Source organism: Dromiciops gliroides, chromosome 1 (genome assembly GCF_019393635.1).
Source record: "Dromiciops gliroides isolate mDroGli1 chromosome 1, mDroGli1.pri, whole genome shotgun sequence".
NCBI lineage: Eukaryota > Metazoa > Chordata > Mammalia > Microbiotheria > Microbiotheriidae > Dromiciops > Dromiciops gliroides.
This window is the reverse complement of record NC_057861.1, coordinates 673,532,476-673,553,577: the sequence shown is the minus strand read 5'-3', so window position 1 is coordinate 673,553,577 and position 21,102 is coordinate 673,532,476. Positions and strand designations below refer to the sequence as shown.

At 47.1% G+C, this 21,102-nt stretch overlaps 2 protein-coding genes across 3 annotated transcripts in view; both read left to right on the top strand.

The window, feature by feature from the left end:
* USP19 (ubiquitin specific peptidase 19) overlaps positions 1-807 on the top strand; it is a 31,402-nt gene extending 30,595 nt beyond the window's left edge. Inside the window, exon 27 of the mRNA XM_043981215.1 lies at positions 169-807. Within this exon, the coding sequence (XP_043837150.1) occupies positions 169-300 (132 nt within the window). The 3' untranslated portion in view covers positions 301-807. The remainder of the gene's footprint in view (positions 1-168) is intronic.
* Positions 808-6,040: 5,233 nt separating this feature from the next.
* LOC122739492 (G-protein coupled receptor 22-like) lies at positions 6,041-12,156 on the top strand. 2 transcript variants are annotated; one of them, XM_043981227.1, is made up of 3 exons: positions 6,041-6,334; positions 8,570-8,667; positions 9,562-12,156. In XM_043981227.1, the coding sequence occupies exon 3, from the start codon at positions 9,592-9,594 to the stop codon at positions 10,966-10,968; it is 1,377 nt and encodes a 458-aa protein (XP_043837162.1). In that variant the 5' UTR covers positions 6,041-6,334; positions 8,570-8,667; positions 9,562-9,591; the 3' UTR covers positions 10,969-12,156. The 2 variants fall into 2 exon arrangements, with proteins under 2 accessions (XP_043837162.1, XP_043837158.1); XM_043981223.1 differs by lacking the exon at positions 8,570-8,667.
* Positions 12,157-21,102: the final 8,946 nt, after the last annotated feature.

Here is a 21,102-nt window from a genome sequence, read left to right as displayed (position 1 = left end):
CCCCAAAATGTACTAGAGTATCCCAGCAAATTCATGTGCCCTGATCTCTCACTGGTGGGAGTGAGGAGGGCCCACACCTTAGGGAAGGAAGAGGAGCCTGGGTATTGTTGGAGGGAGAGGGGTTGCCCCCTCCGTACTGCCCATCCCAGCATTATGTTCCATTTACAGGGAATGGGCCCTGCGCCCTTCACGCCTGGTCTGGACCCTGAGGGGGGCCCCCCGATGACGCCCGCAGAGCTGTTCCCCCGCCCCACGGAGCACCCCACCCCTACCTACAGCAACATGGAGGAAGTCGACTAGCAGGTCCCTGGGTGGGGGGGCCCTGGGTGGGGGGAGGGTGTATCTAGCAGGGCTTTCTGGCTTTGGCTTTCTCCTATGCCAAGCACCTTGTTCACCCTTAGCTTTCCCCCTTCCTAGCTCCTAACAGCTTCCCCAAGCCTTTCCCTCCTCTAACCGGGACCCAGGCTCAATTTGGGAAGTAGAGGTGGGAGGGACCTGAAGGGTTTGGGGCTTCTGAGGTGGTGCCTTGGCTGTCTGCAGTCAGCCTGCACCTCTTGAATGTCCACACACACACACACACACACACACTCTCTCACACACACACAAGCACCAGTCCCCTGAATAAGACTCTGGATTCTTTCCTGGCTCTGAGCCCAGCCCCTGGTGCCCTCTGTGTTTAATTTCTCTCAGTTGTACTTTCAGTTCTTTCCGATTTGCATTTTAATTTTATTTGAAATATTGTATTTTTTTTGCATTTGGGAAGTGATTGCTGCTGTTTAAATATATTTTAAACAATAAATAAGTAAAGCTCAATTATTGTAACCTCTGTGGAGGCTGCCTTTGGTGCTGACCATCCAGGGACCACCTCCATAGCCTGGTCCTACTTCCTCCTAAGGTTCTCCCACAACTGGCATTTCACCCTCTACTCATCCAGCATCTTTAGGGCCACGATAGAAGTGAAGGCATGGATGACCTCACCCTTTGGGCATCAGGGAGGCAGGTGGGTGCACCGCTTAGAGGGAGACAGTGACTTCCTAGTTGTGTTGATGTTTCTGTAACATTTTGTACACTGCCAAATTTATGTTATCTCATTTGAGCCCATTTTACAGATGGGAAAAGAGGTTTTTAGAGGTCAGGCAGTTTGATTATACAACTAGTATGGCAGGTGACATCTGAACTCTCATTCCATGGTTGGTGAAATTTTTTACGTTTGAGAAAGGTCCTCATACTCAAAAAGTCTGAGAACCACAAGCCTTTATTAAGCATTCACTCTGTGCCAAGCACTGTGCTAACAAGCTTTGTGCAAATACTATGTTTTACTAGTAGCAGATTCAGGATTCATATCCACTCTTGATTGATTCCTAAATCAGAGCTTAGGCTGGGCCTTCAGCAATGCTTGGGGAAGGATTTGAGAAGCTCTGAGTGTGGAACATTACTGTTAGGGACATACATGCTCTTTGTAGTATCTTAGACTCATCAGATTTAGAGTTGGGAGGGACTTTCTGGATCTTCTTGTCCATTTTCCCTCATAGGAAAATAGAACCAGACAAAGGAAACACTTTGCCCATGATCATACAGATGGCAAAAGTCTAGTATTGAAGTCCAGATCTCTTGACTCCAAATCTGGTGGGGGTTTTGTAGTTTATGTAGTTCTGCCCTCCACCCTGGCAGCTAGATGGCTCAGGGGATGCTAGGGCGCTGGGTCTAGAGTCAAGAAGATACCTCTTCCTGAGTTCACATTTGGCTTCAGATAGATACTTACTAGCTGTGTGACCCTGGGCAAGTCACTTAACTCTGTTGGCTTCAGTTCCTCATATGTTAAAGGAGCTAGAGGAGGAAATGGCAAACGACGCCAGTATCTTTGCCGAGAAAACCCCAAATGGGGTCACAGAGTCAGACACAACTGAAACTACTGAACAGCAACATCACCTTCCATCTATGAAGGAATCTTCTGTGCACATCTTCCCTTACAGCAGCAGGGCATGGTAGAAAGTGTAATGGATTTAGTCAGAAGACCTGGTTCAAATTCCAGTTCTGCTACCCCACTCCCTGTGTGACCTTCTTTGGGCAAGAAATCCCCTCATCTTCCTGGGCTGCAGTTTTCTCATTTATAAAATGAAGGGGGGGCAGCTAGGTGGTGAAGTGGATAAAGCACCGGCCCTGGATTCAGGAGTACCTGAGTTCAAATCCAGCCTCAGACACTTAACACTTACTAGCTGTATGACCCTGGGCAAGTCACTTAACCCCAATTGCCTCACTTAAAAAAAAAACAAATAAAATGAAGAGATTGGATAGATTATCTCTAGTGTCCCTGCCAATCTTGTGATCAAATCAATCAACAAGGATTCTTGAATCTCCTCTGTGCTAGGTGTTAGGGCTTATGGAGACAAACGTGAAATATCCCCTGCCCTCAGGGAGCATACAATCCTCAGCACAGAGAGCATGCATGTCTATAACTGTACATGGAACCCCTACAAAGAGCTAACAGGTGGGGGCCTTGTGCAAAAGGTAGTGCTAGAGGGGGCAGCTAGATGACACAGTGGATAAAGCACCAGCCCTGGATTCAGGAGTACCTGAGTTCAAATCCAGCCTCAGACACTTAACACTTACTAGCTGTATGACCCTGGGCAAGTCACTTAACCCCAATTGCCTCACTTAAAAAAAAAACAAATAAAATGAAGAGATTGGATAGATTATCTCTAGTGTCCCTGCCAATCTTGTGATCAAATCAATCAACAAGGATTCTTGAATCTCCTCTGTGCTAGGTGTTAGGGCTTATGGAGACAAACGTGAAATATCCCCTGCCCTCAGGGAGCATACAATCCTCAGCACAGAGAGCATGCATGTCTATAACTGTACATGGAACCCCTACAAAGAGCTAACAGGTGGGGGCCTTGTGCAAAAGGTAGTGCTAGAGGGGGCAGCTAGATGACACAGTGGATAAAGCACCGGCCCTGGATTCAGGAGTACCTGAGTTCAAATCCAGCCTCAGACACTTAACACTTACTAGCTGTGTGACCCTGGGCAAGTCACTTAACTGCAATTGCCTCACTAAAAAAAAAAAAAAGGTAGTGCTAGAGAAGTGTCTTGAGGGAAGCCGGGCAGGGCGCATCATAGGCTGGGACAGCAGTAGAAGACAGGACCTTCTGACCTGGGTTTGCATCGCAGCTTGGCCAGTTATTATGGCTGTGTGACCTTGGCCAAGCCACTGAAACTCTTGGTGACTGCTTCTCTGTTGTAAGACAGAGCTTGAAGTAAATGAGATGGGAGGCGAGAGAAGGAAAGAAGGCTTTGTTAAGTGCCTGCTATGTGTCAGGCACTGTGTTAATCACAAACACTTCATTTGATCCTCATAACAACTCTGCAAGGTAGGTACTATTATTACCCCCATTTTGCAGTTGAAGAAACTGAGACAAAGGTAAAGTGACTTGCCCAGAGGCATATAACTAGTAAGCATTTGAAGCAGGATTTGAACTCAGGTCTTCCTGACTCTAAGCTCAGCTCTCTAATTAAACGAGTCTTGTCTAGTTTCAGGCTTCCTCCCAGGCTAGACATTCTCTCTTTGAGCACAAGCTTGTCAATTTTGAGAACTGCATTATACTGGTGTTCATTTTTATTTATAAATAGATATGGAATAATAAGATTTGACTGATTTAGATTTGCTTTAAAAGTGTTGGTTAGGAGAAATTTATTCACACACATGTTCCTGCAGCTATACATTTAGATGGTCCATTGAGACTGGAAGTAACGCTCCAGGTTTGGACTGACTAGGGCAGAGCTGTGTGGGAAGGGGGACTAGGTTGTAAGTGGCTTTTTTGCATATACAAATCTGCCATATATATGGATGGCTTTTAGGGGAAGAAGTAAACTCAAGCCAACAAGCATTTGTCTTCTCTCACTGCTGTTCCCAGCCCTGTTCTTTATGGTGGCAAACAGAGTAGACTAGATCAGCTTATGGAAGTAAGGGTGAGAACATTCTTACATTCTGCCTGGCGTATATGTATGAACAAAGGTGGGAGGTGAGGGTACATTTCAGTTAAGCAAATATTCACTGATCCTTCCCATGGTGCTGAGCTGGGGGCAGAGAAGGCCTTGCCCTAAGAGAGCTCACAATTTAGGTGGAGAGGTGGGGTCTGAGACAGGTTGGAAATATACACAGAACTACAGTAAGCAACAGAATGTTCTTAGTGCTGTAACTGGGATGAGATACAGAATTGGGGGGGGGGGTGCTTGGAGGGAGAGAGGAATATAGGCTAGGAGTGTTTTTCTCTGTTGGTCATAGGCCCCGGGGAACTTCTCCCCATTCGTCATCTGTGGATCACCCCAAACAAACTAAAAGGGAGAGATCAAGCCTTGACATTACCCCACCATCTCTGCTTCTCTTCCCTGTGTCATGGAGCTCAGCTGGACAAACTCATCATTCCACAAACATTAATCATGTTAAGAATAACGATGGTCATTGAGGGGACAAGTTTAGCTAAGACAGTCCCTGTTTACATGGAGCTCACAGTACATTAGAAAAGGACAAAGTACTTGAGTGAGGGAGGAAGGTTTTTACTGAATTTGAGGGAGAGGAGAATTAAAGAAGGCTGACTGGAGGAAGAAGTGGTATTTGCTTTGGGCTTTAAAGAATGGGTAGAAATTCAAGCAAAGGAAGTCGGGGAGGGGACATTGTAGTCGTGGTGCAAAAACCTTGTCAGGAGAGTACATGGTAGGGGAAGGGGGTCTGGAAAGGGGACACAAAAGGGGACCAAGTTGCCTGGTATAGAGAATAGGTCTAGGCATAAGGTGAGGCAAGTGCCAGATTTTGGAGAGCCTTTATGTGGGCAAAAGAATTTTAATTGAGGGGCAGCTGGGTGGCACAGTGGATAGAGCATTGGCCCTGGGTTCAGGAGGACCTGATTTCAAATCTGGCCTCAGACCCTTGACACTAGCTGTGGGCAAGTCACTTAACCCTAACTGCCTCACCAAAAAAAAAAAAATATATATATATATATATATATATATATATATATATGGAATAGAGAGAGAGAGGAGAAACAGAGGTGAAATTAACTGGACTCAGTTAATTGATAACCTCCAGATTATATTATCTGACTTCCAACAGGATGCTCACTACTGCCTGATAAGAAAAACGTTTTAGTTTAAAGTGAGGAAAAGCTTCCCAAGATTAGAGCTGTCCAAAAGTAGAATGAGTAACCATAGAAGTAGGAAATCACCCATTATTAGAGGTCTTCAATCAGAGGCTAGATGACTGCACCGTAGAGAATATTCCTTTCCAGGGTGATTTGAATCACCTGAGGTCTCTTCCAGGTGAGAGGGACCAATGACTTCATTTCTTATCTCTTCCCTATCACACTCCTCATATAGCTGTTCAAACCTCTATCCCTGAAGCCAACCCAACCCCTCTCCTTTACTGAGATTAAGGTCATCAACCTATCATCCCTCCTTGCTCTCACACTTAAAACCCTGTCATCTTCATCTCTTTCCCTCTGGTCCAAGCTGGTGAGATGGCCCCTAATCCTTGTCAAGGCCAAGCCCGTCCCTTTGATCCTATCCCCTGTTCTCACAGGATAGTGGGACTGCAGTTAGGGCTTCTTTCCTGGGGGTCCTCAAGTCTGGAGTGCTCTAGCAGACTGAGCTTCATGAGGACTAAGGGTCAGGGATAGACAGACATTCATCTAGTAGGCTCTCCAAGAGCAGTCACCTGCCTTATCTCAGCTTTGTAACTTTCCCAGCTAGTGGCTCAATTCAGAGAGCACATAACAAGTGTCTGATGAATGAATGACTGCGGGGCTGGGTTAGATGCAGCCACAAACATCAGGGGAAGGTGCATTAAGCATCTGGAGACGGCGCCCTGATCATGGAAAAACAAACCCAAACCTCACAGGCTCTGTTTCCCATCCCCGAGCCGCAGTGGGGGCGTGGTTTTAGATAGGCATTTGTCTGATCTGCGGGCATTGAACACCTGGAGGGGTGGGATGGAGGCGCTCTAGGTGCCGGCTTGGTCCTGTACACAGAGCCGCGGGGGACGCGGACACGCGCAGGGAAGGAGCGGGGGCGCGCAGAGGCTGTGCTGTGCCGTGCCGGGTTGCGCGCAGTGCAGCGCAGGCGGGGTGGGGAAGGGAAGGGGAAGGGAACCGGAGCTGAGAGTCGGGAGTGGAGGAGAGCAGGAGGCCGGAGCTGAGCTGGCAGCAGCGGAGATGGCGGAGCATCCGCAGCAGCCGTGGAGCCAGCCCAGAGAGAGGCAGGGCACGCCAGAGCCCCGGGTGGGCAGCGGCCGGGCCAGGCCGGCGGGACTGGCCTCGGCAGGAAGCTGAGCCTAAGGGCCCAGGTGAGACCCCGGAGAGGGGTTGGGGGAACTGCATCAAAGACAAGGAAAGGGCCCCCATCCTCCTCGCTAGCCGCCCCCAGATGCGAAGTCAGTTCCTGTCCCTTTGCGCAGCCGGCTTGCTGGGGACCATCAGGAGGTGTTTGCTCCTCCACATTCTCTGTCCCCTGTCAAAGGCTCCCCTTCCCCAACCTAGGTTTTCGGTCCCATCTATTAGGAGTTTTTGTGTGAAATATTATGCTGTGACCAAAGGGTGAAGAAAACTGCCACAGCTGGGAAGGGGACCCAGGTTTAATGGTCGCTGGGCTGGGTGGAGAGCATCCACTGAAAGGTCCTGATCCTTAGTTATGAGAGAAACTGATTCCCCAGAACACCCTACACCCCCCCCCCCAGTCACAAGGTTGGGCCTCTTAATATCAGCTCCTTTCCTCCACCTTTCATCACTGGAGGCTTTTGGTGGAGAAAAGGAAGGTGAACCCCTTGCCTGAGCCCTAGATATTCAGTCACCAGGGTAAGTAGCCTGAGTCTGAGGTTCTTCAAGGTAATCTTCCCACAAAGATTGGACCCACTGGGCATAAGGGCTTCCATTCCAGGGGACAACTGAGGGCGTAGGATCCCATGATTTCGAACTGGCAGAGACTTTCCAGATCGTCTAGTTCAACTGATTTATAAATGAGGAAAGAGGCCAGAGAAAGACTAGAACTTGCCAAGGTCACATAGGTAGTAAGTTGCCCATGATTTGAATCCAAGTTCTGTGATTCTAAATCAAGTGATCTTTCCTCCTGCCCCTGAGAAGGGAACCCTGCCTTGGCACTGTAGAAAAGTGAGGACCAAAGAGACTAGAAACTAGAATGTGAGATCCCTCTACCCTTGGGCAGACCCCATCTTTGTCAGACATCAGGATATGTAAACAAGTGAAAATCAGATAAGGACTTAAGGGAGAAAGAATAAAAGGGGAAAATTAGGGAAAGTTCCCTGTCAGAAATGGGCTCTGATCTGAATTTGAAATGAGAGGTGAAGCCCCCTTCCAGAAAGGTTGGAATGGGGAGAGCTCAGAAGAGTCTGATCTTGTGGGAAGTCGACTATTAGATACAGCCCAGTGGAATGGAAACATCCTGAGGACTCTGGGCTGGAAGTCAAAGAGACTTGAATTCTTAGGCAGACTGACATTAAGTTACTGTGCGCAGATCTCTTCCTCTCTTTGGATCTGTTTCCCTGACTGGGCCATAAGGGGGTTGGAGGAAATGAGCCCTGAGGTTCCTTCGGCTCTGAATTCATGTCCCTAGAGGTAGCCTTGAAGTCAGACAATTCCCCAAGGGAGCCCCTCTGGGGATAGGGGTAAAGAAGGATACTGGAAACTGTGTCTCTTTTTGGTTGTTTACAAACACCCAGGCCAACCCAGAGCCTCCTGAGGAGCAAATCATCTTCTGACCTTGGCCATGCACCAAGGGCATCGCATCCTCAGCAGTGCCCGAGGAGAGAACTACACACTTCTCTGAGCCCTGCAGGACAGACTGACAGCTGTTTGTCTCCTCCAGGACAGATCTCCCTGTATCCCACCCCACCAAGAGACTTCAAACTGGAGAGAAGGGGGCAGTTGACCTGAGGTGTAGGTGTGGATGTGGGTGGGATAGGAGCTCTGTCCTTTATTCTCAACCTTTCTCCTCCCCACAACTGACCATGTGTGTCTGAAGAGGGAGGACAAAGTCACTATACCTACTCCAGTTACCCTTGGTTAACTGACATCATGGCAGGGGGTTGGTGGGCTGGAGGTGGAGTCACTTAGTCATCTTGCCAGATGGGGCAACAGCTGCTGCATGTTCCCCAATTCTGCCACTTGGTTCCATCATTGGAATTATAACATTAAAGCTGGAAGGGACCTTAGAACATAGGCTGTTAGAGATAGGAAAGTCTTCAAAGATCATCTACTCCACCCATCCCCACTCCTTTTACAGATAGGGAAACAGACACATTTGTCCAGATTCTAACAAGTCGTTAGTGGCAAAGCTGGGATGCAAATTGAGATGTTCTTAGGCCAGCCAATTCCAGCCAATTCAAAACAGCACACCGTCCTATGTCCTACCCCTTTCTCCTTAGAGCAAAAAGTGGCTGCAGATATCAGGGTTCATGAGATGGGATGGGGTAATTTAAAGCTTGGTGTTGCTCAGGGCCCCGGGGGCCAAAACTCTTGGCCAAAGGAAAGGAAGTCAGGCACTTAATTATACTGTCATTTCCCAGGGCAGGAGACAAGCCATTTCAGGAAGGATAGAGGCAAGGTTGGGGAGACCTTGCGTCTCTCCTGGAGAGCTCCCATCTTGAGGGGAGGCAGAAAACAGGTAATAACTCCCATTTCTACAGAGCTTTAATCACTTCCCTCACAACACCCTTGTGAGGTGATGAAAATATCGTCACCCCCATTTTACAGATACTCTCAGAGACTGTGATTTGACCTGGGGCTCCTGACTCTCACTCACTGTGCACTTCCCTCCTAAAAGTTCCAAGTCATCAGAATCAGAACAAAGAAGGCCTTAGTTATGGGTGATGGGAATAGAAATCTCTCCCAGACTTTCTGGAGGAAGTTTCCAGTAGGAAAAAGGACCTAAAAACCAACCTAGTCCATATCATTTCTTAAGTACCTTGGGCTCTCTGCCCAGAGCCCTGTCCTCAGTGCTGGAGTACAAAGTTTAGGTAACAACTGTATGGTCTGAGGCTCAGAGGGCAAGCAAGTAGCTGAAGTCATGAAGGTGATGAGTGTAAGAGCCAGGTTCCCGATTCCAAAAACTCCCGTCTGACTCACAGTTCAATAGTACTTAAGGTTTACATGCACTTTCCTCACAACAGCCATGCAACACATAAAAATTGAGGTTCAGCAAGGTTCATTGACTTGCCCTGGTTAAACACCGCTAGCATGAGCTGCACTTAGCACCGTTCCTTGCACATAGACGTTTTTTGTTTTGGTTTGGTTTTTTTGGTGAGGCATTTGAGGTTAAGTGACTTGCCCAGGGTCACACAGCTAGTAAGTGTTAAGTGTCTTGAACTCAGGTCCTCCTGACTCCAGGGCCAGTGTTCTATCCACTGTGCCGCCAAGCTGCCCCTGCACATAGACGTTTAAGAAGGGAAAAGAACTTGCCGAATTGCCAGGGTTGGGGGAGGCAGGGATGGGAGCCCCAGTCTCAGTGCTGCAAATTCACCTGCTTGCTTCTCTCTTACCCTTTCTCCCTCCCCTCCAGGTGGCTCCGTGATTATGCTGAGCCCCGCCCATGGAGACCCACGCGGACCTTCCGGTGCTGGAGACGAGTGATGGACCCGGAGCAGGGGCTGCAGTGGCCAGCTCCGAGGATGCTGGCTGGGCTGCGGGACCATTCCCTGGGGGCTTCCGGGCTTCGCTGGCGGGCGTGCTGCTTCTGGAGCTCGCCCTGGGCCTGGGCTGCAACGCTGCTGCCCTGCTTCTGCATAGGGCCAGAGCCGGCCCCAGGGCCTCAGCCAGCGCGCGCCTCACCCTCAGCCTGCACGTGCTGGACACGCTCATCTGTGCGCTTTGTGTCCCGCTCAGTGTCGCCGTACTCCTACTGCCCACAACGCCGCCTCGCGTTCCGGCTTCGGGTCGCCCCGCAAGCCTGCTCTGCCGCTTCCACGAGGCCGGGGTCACCTTCAGCGGCGTGGCCACGGCAGCAGGCGTGCTGGCCGTGAGCCTGGACCGCTATGATATGTCCGCGCGCCCCGCGCGCCGTCGCCTCACGCCCGCGCGCGCTCTCTTGCTCCTGGCCATCGCTTGGCTGCTCTCTGTGGCAGCCTTTCTCTTGCCCTTCGTGGAGGCCGGGCTGGCGCCGGGGGCGTGGGATGAGGTCTCGGGTGCTGACAACCGCACAGGCATGTCTTGTGTAGGTACGGGCGTAGACGGGGGCGTGGCAGGCCGGGGGTCCCCTGCTGGCAGGGGCCACCTCCTGGTGCAGATCCCGGCCTTTGTGGCGGCTCTTGTGGGACTGCTGGTGACCTACGCGCGCGTTCTCCATGCGCTGAGCGCGGGCCTCGGTGCACGAGCCAGTCGGAGGAGGAGAAGGGGTAGGCGGCGAGGACGTGGATGTGGGGCTGGGGCCGGGGCCGGGGCCGGAGAGGCGCGGGGGCTGAGTCCGATGCCGCCACCGGCGACCGCGTCCGCCCCAAGCCCCGCGCCCCCGCCGCCAGCCCTGCAAACATCGGTGTCTGTGATTCTAGCGCTGCGCCGAGCCGTGCGCAGGCACCGCGACCGGCGGGCTCGGAGGCGGCGGGTTTTGCGCCGGTCGCTGCTCATCGTCAGCTCCTTTGTGGGATGCTGGGCTCCGTTGTCTGTGGGCAATCTGCTACTTCTGTGCATGGGCCCCAGCGAGCGGCTGGCCCGCCTACGGCTCTGCTGCCTGGCGGCCGCCTACGGTACCACAGTACTACATCCGCTGCTCTACGCCTTCCCTCGCCGTTCGCTCAGCCGGGCGCTGCGAAGCCAGGCCCGGAGGCACGCTGTGTGCGCCTTGAGACCCGAACCACCTGCTCCGGCTGCTGCAATTGTGCGGAATTCCTGGCTGAGAACGCGCAAAGGCCAGGGCGAGGCAGAGGAAGCCGGGGACCGTGGTTTGGCCTTGGATGGGCAGCCTCCGGGCTGAGGACTTCAACTGTTGCCCCTGCCCTGCAGGCACCCAGGGAGGAAGGGTAACACCGATTTCCCCAGGATCCTTGATTCAAGGGTGCCCATGGACTGACAGCCTCATCCAGGTGCATCTTCCCTGCGAGTGCCCAGGCATCATCTTGCTTTCCTGACCCAAAGGTGTCCACAGACTGAGGGCCTCAACCCAATGTCCCTGCCCTGGAGGTGGATGCCCACTAGCTGAAGGTCTCATTCATCAACCCTGTCCTGCAGATGAGCACAGACTGGAGACTTCCTTTGCTCTCCTGCTCTGAGTGGTCTGGGGGCCCAGGACTTGTCACCAGCACCCACCACCCCTGGGCCCCTAGAACCTGCAGAGGAGATGGAGGAGAGCCTCCTCTAAGCTCAAATTCCTGCCAGCACAGTCCCATCACCCATCACCAAAGAAAGCACAGTCTCCATTCTTTTTCACAACGTCCCTAGCCACCACAGAGTGTGGCTGCTCCTGGGGATGGTGGGGTGCCCCTGTTTGCTGCACCATTGAGGCAATAATGGAGCTAGGGAAAAGAAAACCCCGCAGGAGACCCACTGCCCTGACTGGGCTCATCACAGCAATAACTCCAGATGGAAAAAAATAACTCCAGATGGAGGTCCTCAATTACCCCATTCCTGACCCCAAAGAGTCACCAGCCTGAGAGACACCACCTCCCCAATTACAGGTTTAGCTAGGGGGTGGGATCCTGTCTGGTCTTCCTGTCTGTCCTTTGCTTGTCCTAGAGGGGACTAGGTAGGTGTCTGTCTTCTCCCTACCAGCACCTTCCCAGGAGGGAAAAGTGTAGTATTGTTCCTTATAGCGGGGGTGGGAATGGGGGCGACAGGGGGGGCAGGCCAGAGTTCCTTCGGACTTTGGCCAAACTGCCAGGGTTAAGGACTGGCTCTCAGTATAAATCCTCCAGGGTGTGATTTTACTGGGGGTGCCCAGGGCCTTAGGCAGCTGCTTTCCCTATTTGGGCAAGAAAAGTAAATGCCCTAGAGGGGAAGCCCTATCCCTACATGTAGTTTTTACTTTTAATACTGTCCAGTCTGGTGTGATTTTTCCAGTAGCGTTCAGTTTTCCTGGTGTCTGAGGTGGCCCCAGGTCTTTCTGTAAAATACTTGCAAAGGATCTACTCCTTCCCCTCTTAACTAAATAAACTTGATCACCATCCCTTCCTCTAAAGTTCTGGCCTCTCTCTTGGTTCTTTGGGTGTGGTGTGGAAAATATAGCCACAATTGGTTCCCTTTTCGTGAAGGGAGAAAGAACAAGTACTGAAAATCCAAGAGTTTCATTAAACCTCGAGGGATCTGACTTGCTTTGAAAATAATTTGCATCTGTCAACAGAAACCTAAGCTTTCCTCCTCCCAACTATTTCCTTTACTGGTCTTAAGTCAGTGCTGTTCTTGTCCCACTTTGAACCCAAACTCCATTGATCATACTCTGCTCTTAAGGACCTTCTGGTCAGGGCCAAAGTTCTGGGTTCTGGACCCTTCTTGCCAGTAGATCTCAGGCTGTTCTAGGGGAAAGTCATTTGGAAGCAGGTTGTTGGGGAGAGAGATCTGAAGAATCTGGCAAAAGGAGAAGGGGTAAGAGTGAGTAGGGCAGGTTCAGCTGGAAGTTTAGTGGGGCCTCCTGGACGCAAGGAAGGCATAAATAAGGTAGACGGCCATTTCTGCACCCCACTCATCTCCCAGATCTGCTTACTCTAAGTTAGAATGGAAAGAAGCAGGTTTCTATTCGAATATAATAAGGGATAAAGGTTGATAGCTAGAAGGAGCCTTACAGACCACCTAGCTCAGCTCCTCATTCTACAGATGAAGAACCCTACGGATGGGACCCCTGAAATGTGACATGTCCAGGGTCACAGGGGATCTAAGTAACAGAATTGAGACTTAAACTCATCCGAGGGCAATGCCCTTGCCACCCCACTGTGCTGCTTGAGTTGAAAGAACAAGTCAGGTCACCTCAGGAGGGAGGTAAAATCAATAGCTGGGGGGGCAGCTAGGTGGCGCAGTGGATAAAGCACCAGCCCTGGATTCAGGAAGACCTGAGTTCAAATCCGACCTCAGACACTTGACACTTACTAGCTGTGTAACCCTGGGCAAGTCACTTAACCCTCATTGCCCTGTAAAAAAAAAAAAAAAAAGCAAAAAATCGATAGCTGAAACACTCTAGGAAGACCTAATGAAGGAGGGGAAAGGGGGAATTTGGGGTTGAAAACTGAAGTTGTCCCTGCCCAACAAAATATTGAATGGTGTCATCCAATTTGTAAGAATGAATCCTGAATCCCATCAGTCCTAGTGTCTCCCACTGTGCCCCCTCCCTCTGGAAGAGGTGAGTAATATCACCATGTCTAGATGGAGGGAAGAGGAGAGGAAAGGAGGGAGGGGAAAGGGAGAAAGGAAAGAAGCAGAGAAGTGCAGGAAAGGGAGAGAAAAGTAATGAGGAGGCATATTTCACCTCAACATCAGGAAAAAATTCCCAACAGTTGTCCAGCAATGCAAAAGGCTGGCTCAAAAGATAGTACCGTCACTTAACACTTACTAGCTGTGTGACCCTGGGCAAGTCACTTAACCCCCATTGCCTCACTTAAAAAAAAAAAAAAGATAGTACCTTACCATTGTAGGTATTTACACAGAGGCCACAGGATTCCCTATCAGGGATACTTTAGAGGGGATTCCTGGAATGGTACAGAGATTGGAGTCTATGATCTCTGAGACTCCTTCCATCTCTGAGTCTAGGAGACCCAGAGATGTCACACAGGCGCACCCTTGTGGCTCAATCAGGAATTGTTGCCAGGCTGATGGATTTCTGAAGAATTGGAATCACTGAGAACCCCAACCCGCTAAAGCCCTATTCTTTGGAAGTTAAATCCTGCCAGAGGCCTGCTTAAAAGTCACATTGATTTTGGGACCTCAGCCATGTTGTAGGGGTGTGGGAGAGGGGAAATTAGGTATGGGAAGTACCAGGCCTAGAGCTCCTCACATCTCCTTCCAAGGCTCAAGGAAACACTTTATAGACATTTAGATAACTGGTGAGGGCACAAGGTCAGGTATTTTAGGTACTTTACAAGAGTGGGGTGCGGGTGGGGGCAATGGGAAAAACTCCAAGAATCACCTAGAAAGGCTCTAAGTATGTCAAACACAGAAATTGGGGTTACGAAGCTGGGAAAGTCCTATCTATTAAGATAGCTTTCAGTTGGATACTATTGAGCATGACCTCCTAGGCCAAGAGACTACTATGAAAATTGACAGCAGCCAGACAAAGAATATTAGTTATGAAGCTCATTAAAAAACAAAACAAAAGGGGGCAGCTAGGTGGCACAGTGGATAAAGCACCAGCCCTGGAGTCAGGAGGACCTGAGTTCAAATGTGGCCTCAGACACTTGACACTTACTAGCTGTGTGACTCTGGGCAAGTCACTTAACCCTCATTCCTCAGAAAAAGAGACTAGACATAAAAAAAAAAAAAACCATCAATATTGATTGGCATCAAGACAGCATTGAGCCTAGTCAGGAGGTCTAGGTTTGAATCTCAACTTTGAGACTTTTCAGATGTGGAACTATGGACAAACAGCTTCTTTGGGCTTTAGTTCCATCTACAAAATGAGGCTCATACTATTTGTACTGCCTACTGTCTTTGTAAGGAGGGCAGCTAGGTGGCACAATGAATAGAGCACTGGCCCTGGATTCAGGAGGACCTGAGTTCAAATCCAGACTCAGACACTTGTGTGACCCTGGGCAAGTCACTTAACCCTCAGTGCCCCGCAAAAAACACCAACACCCCCCCAAAAAAAACCCAAAATGGCCCTGGGAGCAATAACCAAAGCCTGAAAGAAAGTGATCAAGCTGTGTGATGTGGGACAAGTGTACTTTTCTGGGCCCTCATATCCTCATTTGTAAAATGAGGGAGTTGGGTAAATGCTAAGGTCCCTTGCAGCTTTAAGTCTGTGAACTCAGGAGGTACTTGCCAGCCTCCTCTGAGTCTAAGCCCTAGAGACATAAATTGTCCTCTAGCAAACTATTAAAATCCCCCTTCACTGAACTAACTGAATGAGAAGGAATAATCCTACTCCCCTTCCTCCTCAGATCTCAGGAAAGATTCTATTACATAAAATTGAAAGGTAGGATACCTGTGGCCTGAAATGATACAAAGAAAATCATTCTTAGAGGAACAGTAAGGTCTCAAAAGTGAAATTCTCAAGACTTGAAAATAAAATATATCTATGAGGAAGAAAAGAAGTTGCCTAAAGAAATAAATGCAGATACACAGGGAACTCAATGACCAATAAAAGGCGTGGTCATAAGAGGGAAGCGAGGGTAGGTAATGGAGGATAAGCACAAAGCCCTGCATTCCTGTAAGAATAATGGTGGGAGTGATGTTAATTGAAAACAGCTGAGGCTGGGGCAGCTAGGTGGCGCAGTGGATAAAGCACCAGCCCTGGAGTCAGGAGTACCTGAGTTCAAATCAGGCCTCAGACACTTAATACTTACTAGCTGTGTGACCCTGGGCAAGTCACTTAGCCCCAATTGCCTCACTAAAAAAAAAAAAAAAAGAGCTGAGGCTAGCAAAGAACAAGATAGATAATCAAAAGAGTGGACTTTTTTTTTTTAAGCCACAACCCTTGATACTTCCTGTGGACATGAAGTACACTTTGGAGATCTTTCTCTTACTTTTCCTGCTTGTTTGACTCCACCCAGATAGGTGGACGCTGGCAAAACCAAGACAGGCATGCCCTGAAGATATTGTGGTTTTGGTTCCAGACCGTCACAATAAAGTGAATATCACAAATTAGATAAAGTGAGTCACAAGAATTTTTTGGTCTCCCAGTGTATATAAAAGTTATGTTTACAGTATACTTTTTTTTTTGATAAGGCAATTGGGGTTAAGTGACTTGCCCAGGGTCACACAGCTAGTAAGTGTTAAGTGTCTGAGACCTGATTTGAACTCAGGTCCTACTGACTCCAGGGCTGGTGCTCTATTCACTGTGCCACCTAGCTGCCCCTACAGTGTACTTTTTTTGTTTTTGTTTTTTAGTAAGGCAATTGTGGTTAAGTGACTTACCCAGGGTCACACAGCTAGTAAGTGTTAAGTGTCTGAGGACGGATTTGAACTCAGGTACTCCTGACTCCAGGGCTGGTGCTTTATCCACTGTGCCACCTAGTCACCCCTACAGTGTACTTTTAATTGTGGAATAGAGACTTGTCCAAAACAATGTACATACCTGAATGAAAACTACCTTATTGCTAAAAGAAAATGCCAACCATCATTTGAGCCTTCAGAGACTCATAGTCTTTTTTTGGGTGGAAGGTCTGGCCTTGATGCTGATGGCTGCTGACTGATCAGGGTGGTGGTTGCTGAGGGTTGGGGTGGCTAGGGCAATTTCTTAAAATAAGACAAAGATAAAATTTGCTTCACCAATTGACTCTCCCTTTCACTTGAACACTTAGAGGCCAGGAGAGGATTATTGATTGGCCTAATTTCACTATTGTTGTGTCTCAGAGAACAGGGAGGCCTAAGGAGAGGGAGAAAGCTGGCAAAGGCCGATTGGTGGAGAAGTCAAAACACATATAACAGTTATCAGAGTCTTCTGTGAGCTTGGTTCATGGCACCTTAAAATAATTACAACAGTAACATCAAAAGTAACTGATCAGAGATCACCATAACAGATTGTTGTTATTTGTCTTTCATTCTCAAAGAGGACCATGACATCAGGGTGATGCCATGACTTGCACTGAATTAGATTTAAGTGAGGGAGGGCTGTGCAAGGTTACCAACCTTATTCTCTCCTCCAGAACCATCTGGGTCCATTGGCAAGATATATATCAGGATGATTGGAGATGGCCCTGGATGTTTAAAGCAATTGGAGTTAAGTGACTTGATTAGGGTCACACAGCTAGTAAGTGTCTTGAAGTGAGATTTGAACTCAAGTCCTCCCAATTTCAGGGTCAGTGCTGCATACACTGTGCCAGCTATCTGCCCCAGTGTACCAGATGTAATAATAATTAATATATTAATCTAATCATATAATACATTAATAATATAATAATAATAGCAGGAATTACCAAAATGTGACACAGAAACACGATAAGAGCGCATGCTGTTGGAAAAGTGGTGCTGATAGACTTGCTCGCCACAAACCTTCAGATTTGTAAAAAACAAAATATCTGCAAAGCACAATAAAAGTGCATGCAGAAACCACCTAAGAGGAATCACCAGATTGAGGCCTGTCGGTTACCCTCCGCCTAGTTTAACCCATTTACCAAGATGGTGTTACCAGGGTGTGGCTGCTACTAAACATGCTACAGCTTCTTGGAGCCACAGGTGAGGGCCTCAAACCCTTCCGTGAGTTAAGGGGATGTCTACCCCAAGCATGTGAAGACTTCCCCTGGTTGGAGTGGGTGAATGAGGACAATTTATTCCAGTGGCCATGAAGGCAGCACTGTGGGGTGCTCAGAGCTTAGTTCAGACATCAAAAATGCCTAGGTCATCCACTGTATCTCAAGCCATAACCAATTATCTTGACTTTTTTTTTGCCACTGGACTTGGATGACTTTGGAAGAGAATGAAAAGCTGAAGACTTTGTGCAACTTTGCCTCAAAATATTACACACTATCATTGGTCCTCTTCAAAAACAAAGGATGAACAACTGTATAAGCACTCATGCTTACAAGGTATCAGTCACAGAACAGTGATTCATACCCATGACCATAATAATCCAAGAGAACCTCTTTCTCCCTCTTTCCTGTTCAGCTGTACAGTCATGTCTGATTGTTCCTGATCCCATCCACCATGGCATGCCATACCCCTCTGTCTTCCACTATCTCTCTCTTTTTTTTAAGTGAGGCAGCTGGGGTTAAGTGACTTGCCCAGGGTCACACAGCTAGTAAGTGTTAAGTGTCTGAGGCCAGATTTGAACCCAGGTACTCCTGACTCCAGGGCCTGTGCTCTATCCACTGTACCACCTAGCTGCTCCTCTACTATCTCTTGAAGTTTGCCCAAGTTCATTTTTATTGTTTCCATGACACTATTTATTCATCTCATTCTCTGCCTTCCTCTTTCCCTTTTGTCTTCAATCTTACCTAACATCAGGGTCTTTTCCAATGAGTCCTGTTTTCTCATTATGTGGTCAAAATATTTAAGCTTCAGCTTTGGTATTGAACCTTCCAGTGAATAGCCTGAATTAATTTATTTAAGTATTGACTGATTTGATCTCCTTGCTATACAAAGGACTCTCAAAAGTCTTCTCCAGCACCACAGTTTGAAAGCATCAATTCTGCAGTGCTCAACTTTCCTTATAGTACAACTCTCACAGCCACACCTTGCTACTGGAAAAACCATCATTTTGGCTATCTGACTATCTTTGTCAGCAAGGTGATATCTCTGCTCTTTAATATGCTGTCCAGATTTGCCATAGCTTTTCCTTCAAGGAGTGTCTTTGGGGGGGGGGTGCAGGGCAATGAGGGTTAAGTGACTTGCCCAGGATCACACAGCTAGTAAGTGTCAAGTGTCTAAGGCCAGACTTGAACTCAGGCTCCTGAATCCAAGGCCGGTGCCTTGTCCACTGTGCCACCTAGCTACCCCCAAGGAGTGTCTTTTTATTTTGTGGCTGTAGTCATCATCTTCAGTGATCTTTGAATTCAAGAATATAAAATCTGACACTGCTTCCATTTCTTCTCCCTCTATTTGCCAGGAAGTGATGGAACCAGTTCCAAGCTCTTAGTTTTCTGATGTCAAGTTTCAAGCCAGCTTTTATACTCTCCTCTTTCACTCTCATTAAGAGGATCCTTAATTCCTCTTTACTTTCTGCCCTCACAGTTATATCATCTGCATATCTGAAATTGTTGATATTTTTCCTGGCAACTTTAAATCCGGATCTTGATTCATCCAGCCTGGCATTTCACATAATGTACTCTGCATATAAGTTAAATAAATAAGGTGACAATACATAGCCTTGTTGTACTTCTTTTCCAATCTTAAACTAATCAGTTGTTCCATGTCCAGTCTTATTGTTGCTTCTTGGCCCTATACACATTCCTCAGGAGACAAGTAAGATGATCTGGTGCTCCCTTCTCTTTGAAGAGTTGGTACTTGTGATCCACAAGGCCAAAGGCTTTAGTGTTGTCAATGAAGCAAAAGTAGATGTTTTTCTGAAACAACCTTGCTTTCTCCATAATCCAGCTAAATGTTGGCAATTTGGTCTCTTGTTCCTCTGCCTCTTGGACAACCAGCCTGTACTTCTGGTAATTCTCAGTACACATGCACATGTTGCTGGAACCTAGCTTGCAGAATCCTAAGCATTACCTTGCTGGCATGTGAAATAAGCACAATTGTTTCTTGGCATTGCCCTTCTTTAGGGTTGGGAAGTAAGTTTATCTTTTTCAATCCAGTGGCCACTGTTGAGTTTTCCAAATTTGCTGGCATATTGAGTGCAACAATTTGATTTTATTATTTAAAAATAATTAATTAGTTAATTTTAATAGTATTTTTATATATATAACCTATATCGGATTGCCTGCTGTCTAGGGGAGGGGGGGAGGGAGGGAGAAAAATTTGAAATTGGAAATCTTATATAAACAAATGCTGAAAACTATTTCTACATGTAACTGGAAAATAATAAAATATTTTTATTTAAAAAATAATAATAATAAATAAAATTTTAATAGTATTTTTCCAATTTCACATAAAGACAAATTTTAACACTCATTTAAAATTTTTGAGTTCCAAATTTTCTCCCTCCATCTTCCCCTTCTCCTCTCCCTAAGGCAGTAAGCAATTTGATATAGGTTATATATGTGCAATCATGTAAAACAAATTTCCATATTAGTCATGTGAAAGAAGAAACAGAGCAAACACACACATACACACAACTAATGAAAATAGTATGCTTCAATCTATATTCAGATTCCATCAGTTCTTTCTCTGGATGTGAATAGCATTTTTCCTCACAGGTCTTTTGGAATTGTCTTGAATCACTGTATTGCTGAGAATAACTAAGTCATTCATAGTTGACAATCATACGATGTTGCTTTTACTATGTACAATGTTCTTCTAGTTCTGCTCACTTCCCTTTGCATAAGTTCATGTAAGCCTTTCCATGTTTCTTTTCCTGAAATCATCCTGCCCATCATTTTTTTTCAATCTTAAGAGTATTTAATTTTTTTCTAGTTACATGTAAAGATAGTTTTCAACATTTGTTTTTGTAACATTTTGAGTTCCAAATTTTTCTCCCTTCCTCCCTTCTGTCCCCCCTCCCCAAGACAGAAAGAAATCTAATATAGGTTATGCATGTAGGATCACATTAAACATATTTCTGCATTAGTCATGTTGTGAAAGAAGAATCAGAACAAAAGAGAAAAAGCTCAAAAAAGAAAACAAAAGCAAAAAGAAAACAAACAAAAAACTAAACCAACCCGTAGGAATAGTACGGTTCAATCTGCATTCATATTCCACAGTTGTTTATTCTGGATGTGGAGAGCATTTTCCATTATGAGTCCTTTGGAATTGTCTTGGATCATTGTATTGCTGAGAAAAACCAAGTCTATCATAGTTGATCATCATACAATGTTGCTGTTACTGTGTATAATGTTCTCCCTGGTTCTGCTCACTTCACTCAGCCTCAGTCCATTTAAGTCTTTCCAGGTTTTTCTGAAATCTGGTTGCTCATCATTTCTTATAGCACAATAGTATTCCATTACATTCGTATACCACAGCTTGTTCAGCCATTCCCTTGATTTCCAATTCTTTGCCACCACAAAGAGAGACCTGCTATAAATATTTTTGTACACATAGGTTCCCCTCTCCCCTTTAAAAAAAATCTCTTTGTGATACAGACCTAGCAGTGGTATTGCTGGATCAAAGGCAATGCACAGTTTGATTCCCCTTTGGGCGTAGTTCCAAATTACTTTCTAGAATAGTTGGATCAGTTCACAACTACACCAACAATGTATTGTGCATTTGTGTGCCAATTTTCCTCCAACATTTATCCTTTTCTTTTTATGTCATATTAGTTAATCTGATGGGCATAAAGTGATATCTCAGAGTTATTTTATTATTTTATTTGTTTATTTTTTTTTAGTGAGGCAATTGGGGTTAAGTAACTTGCCCAGGGTCACAC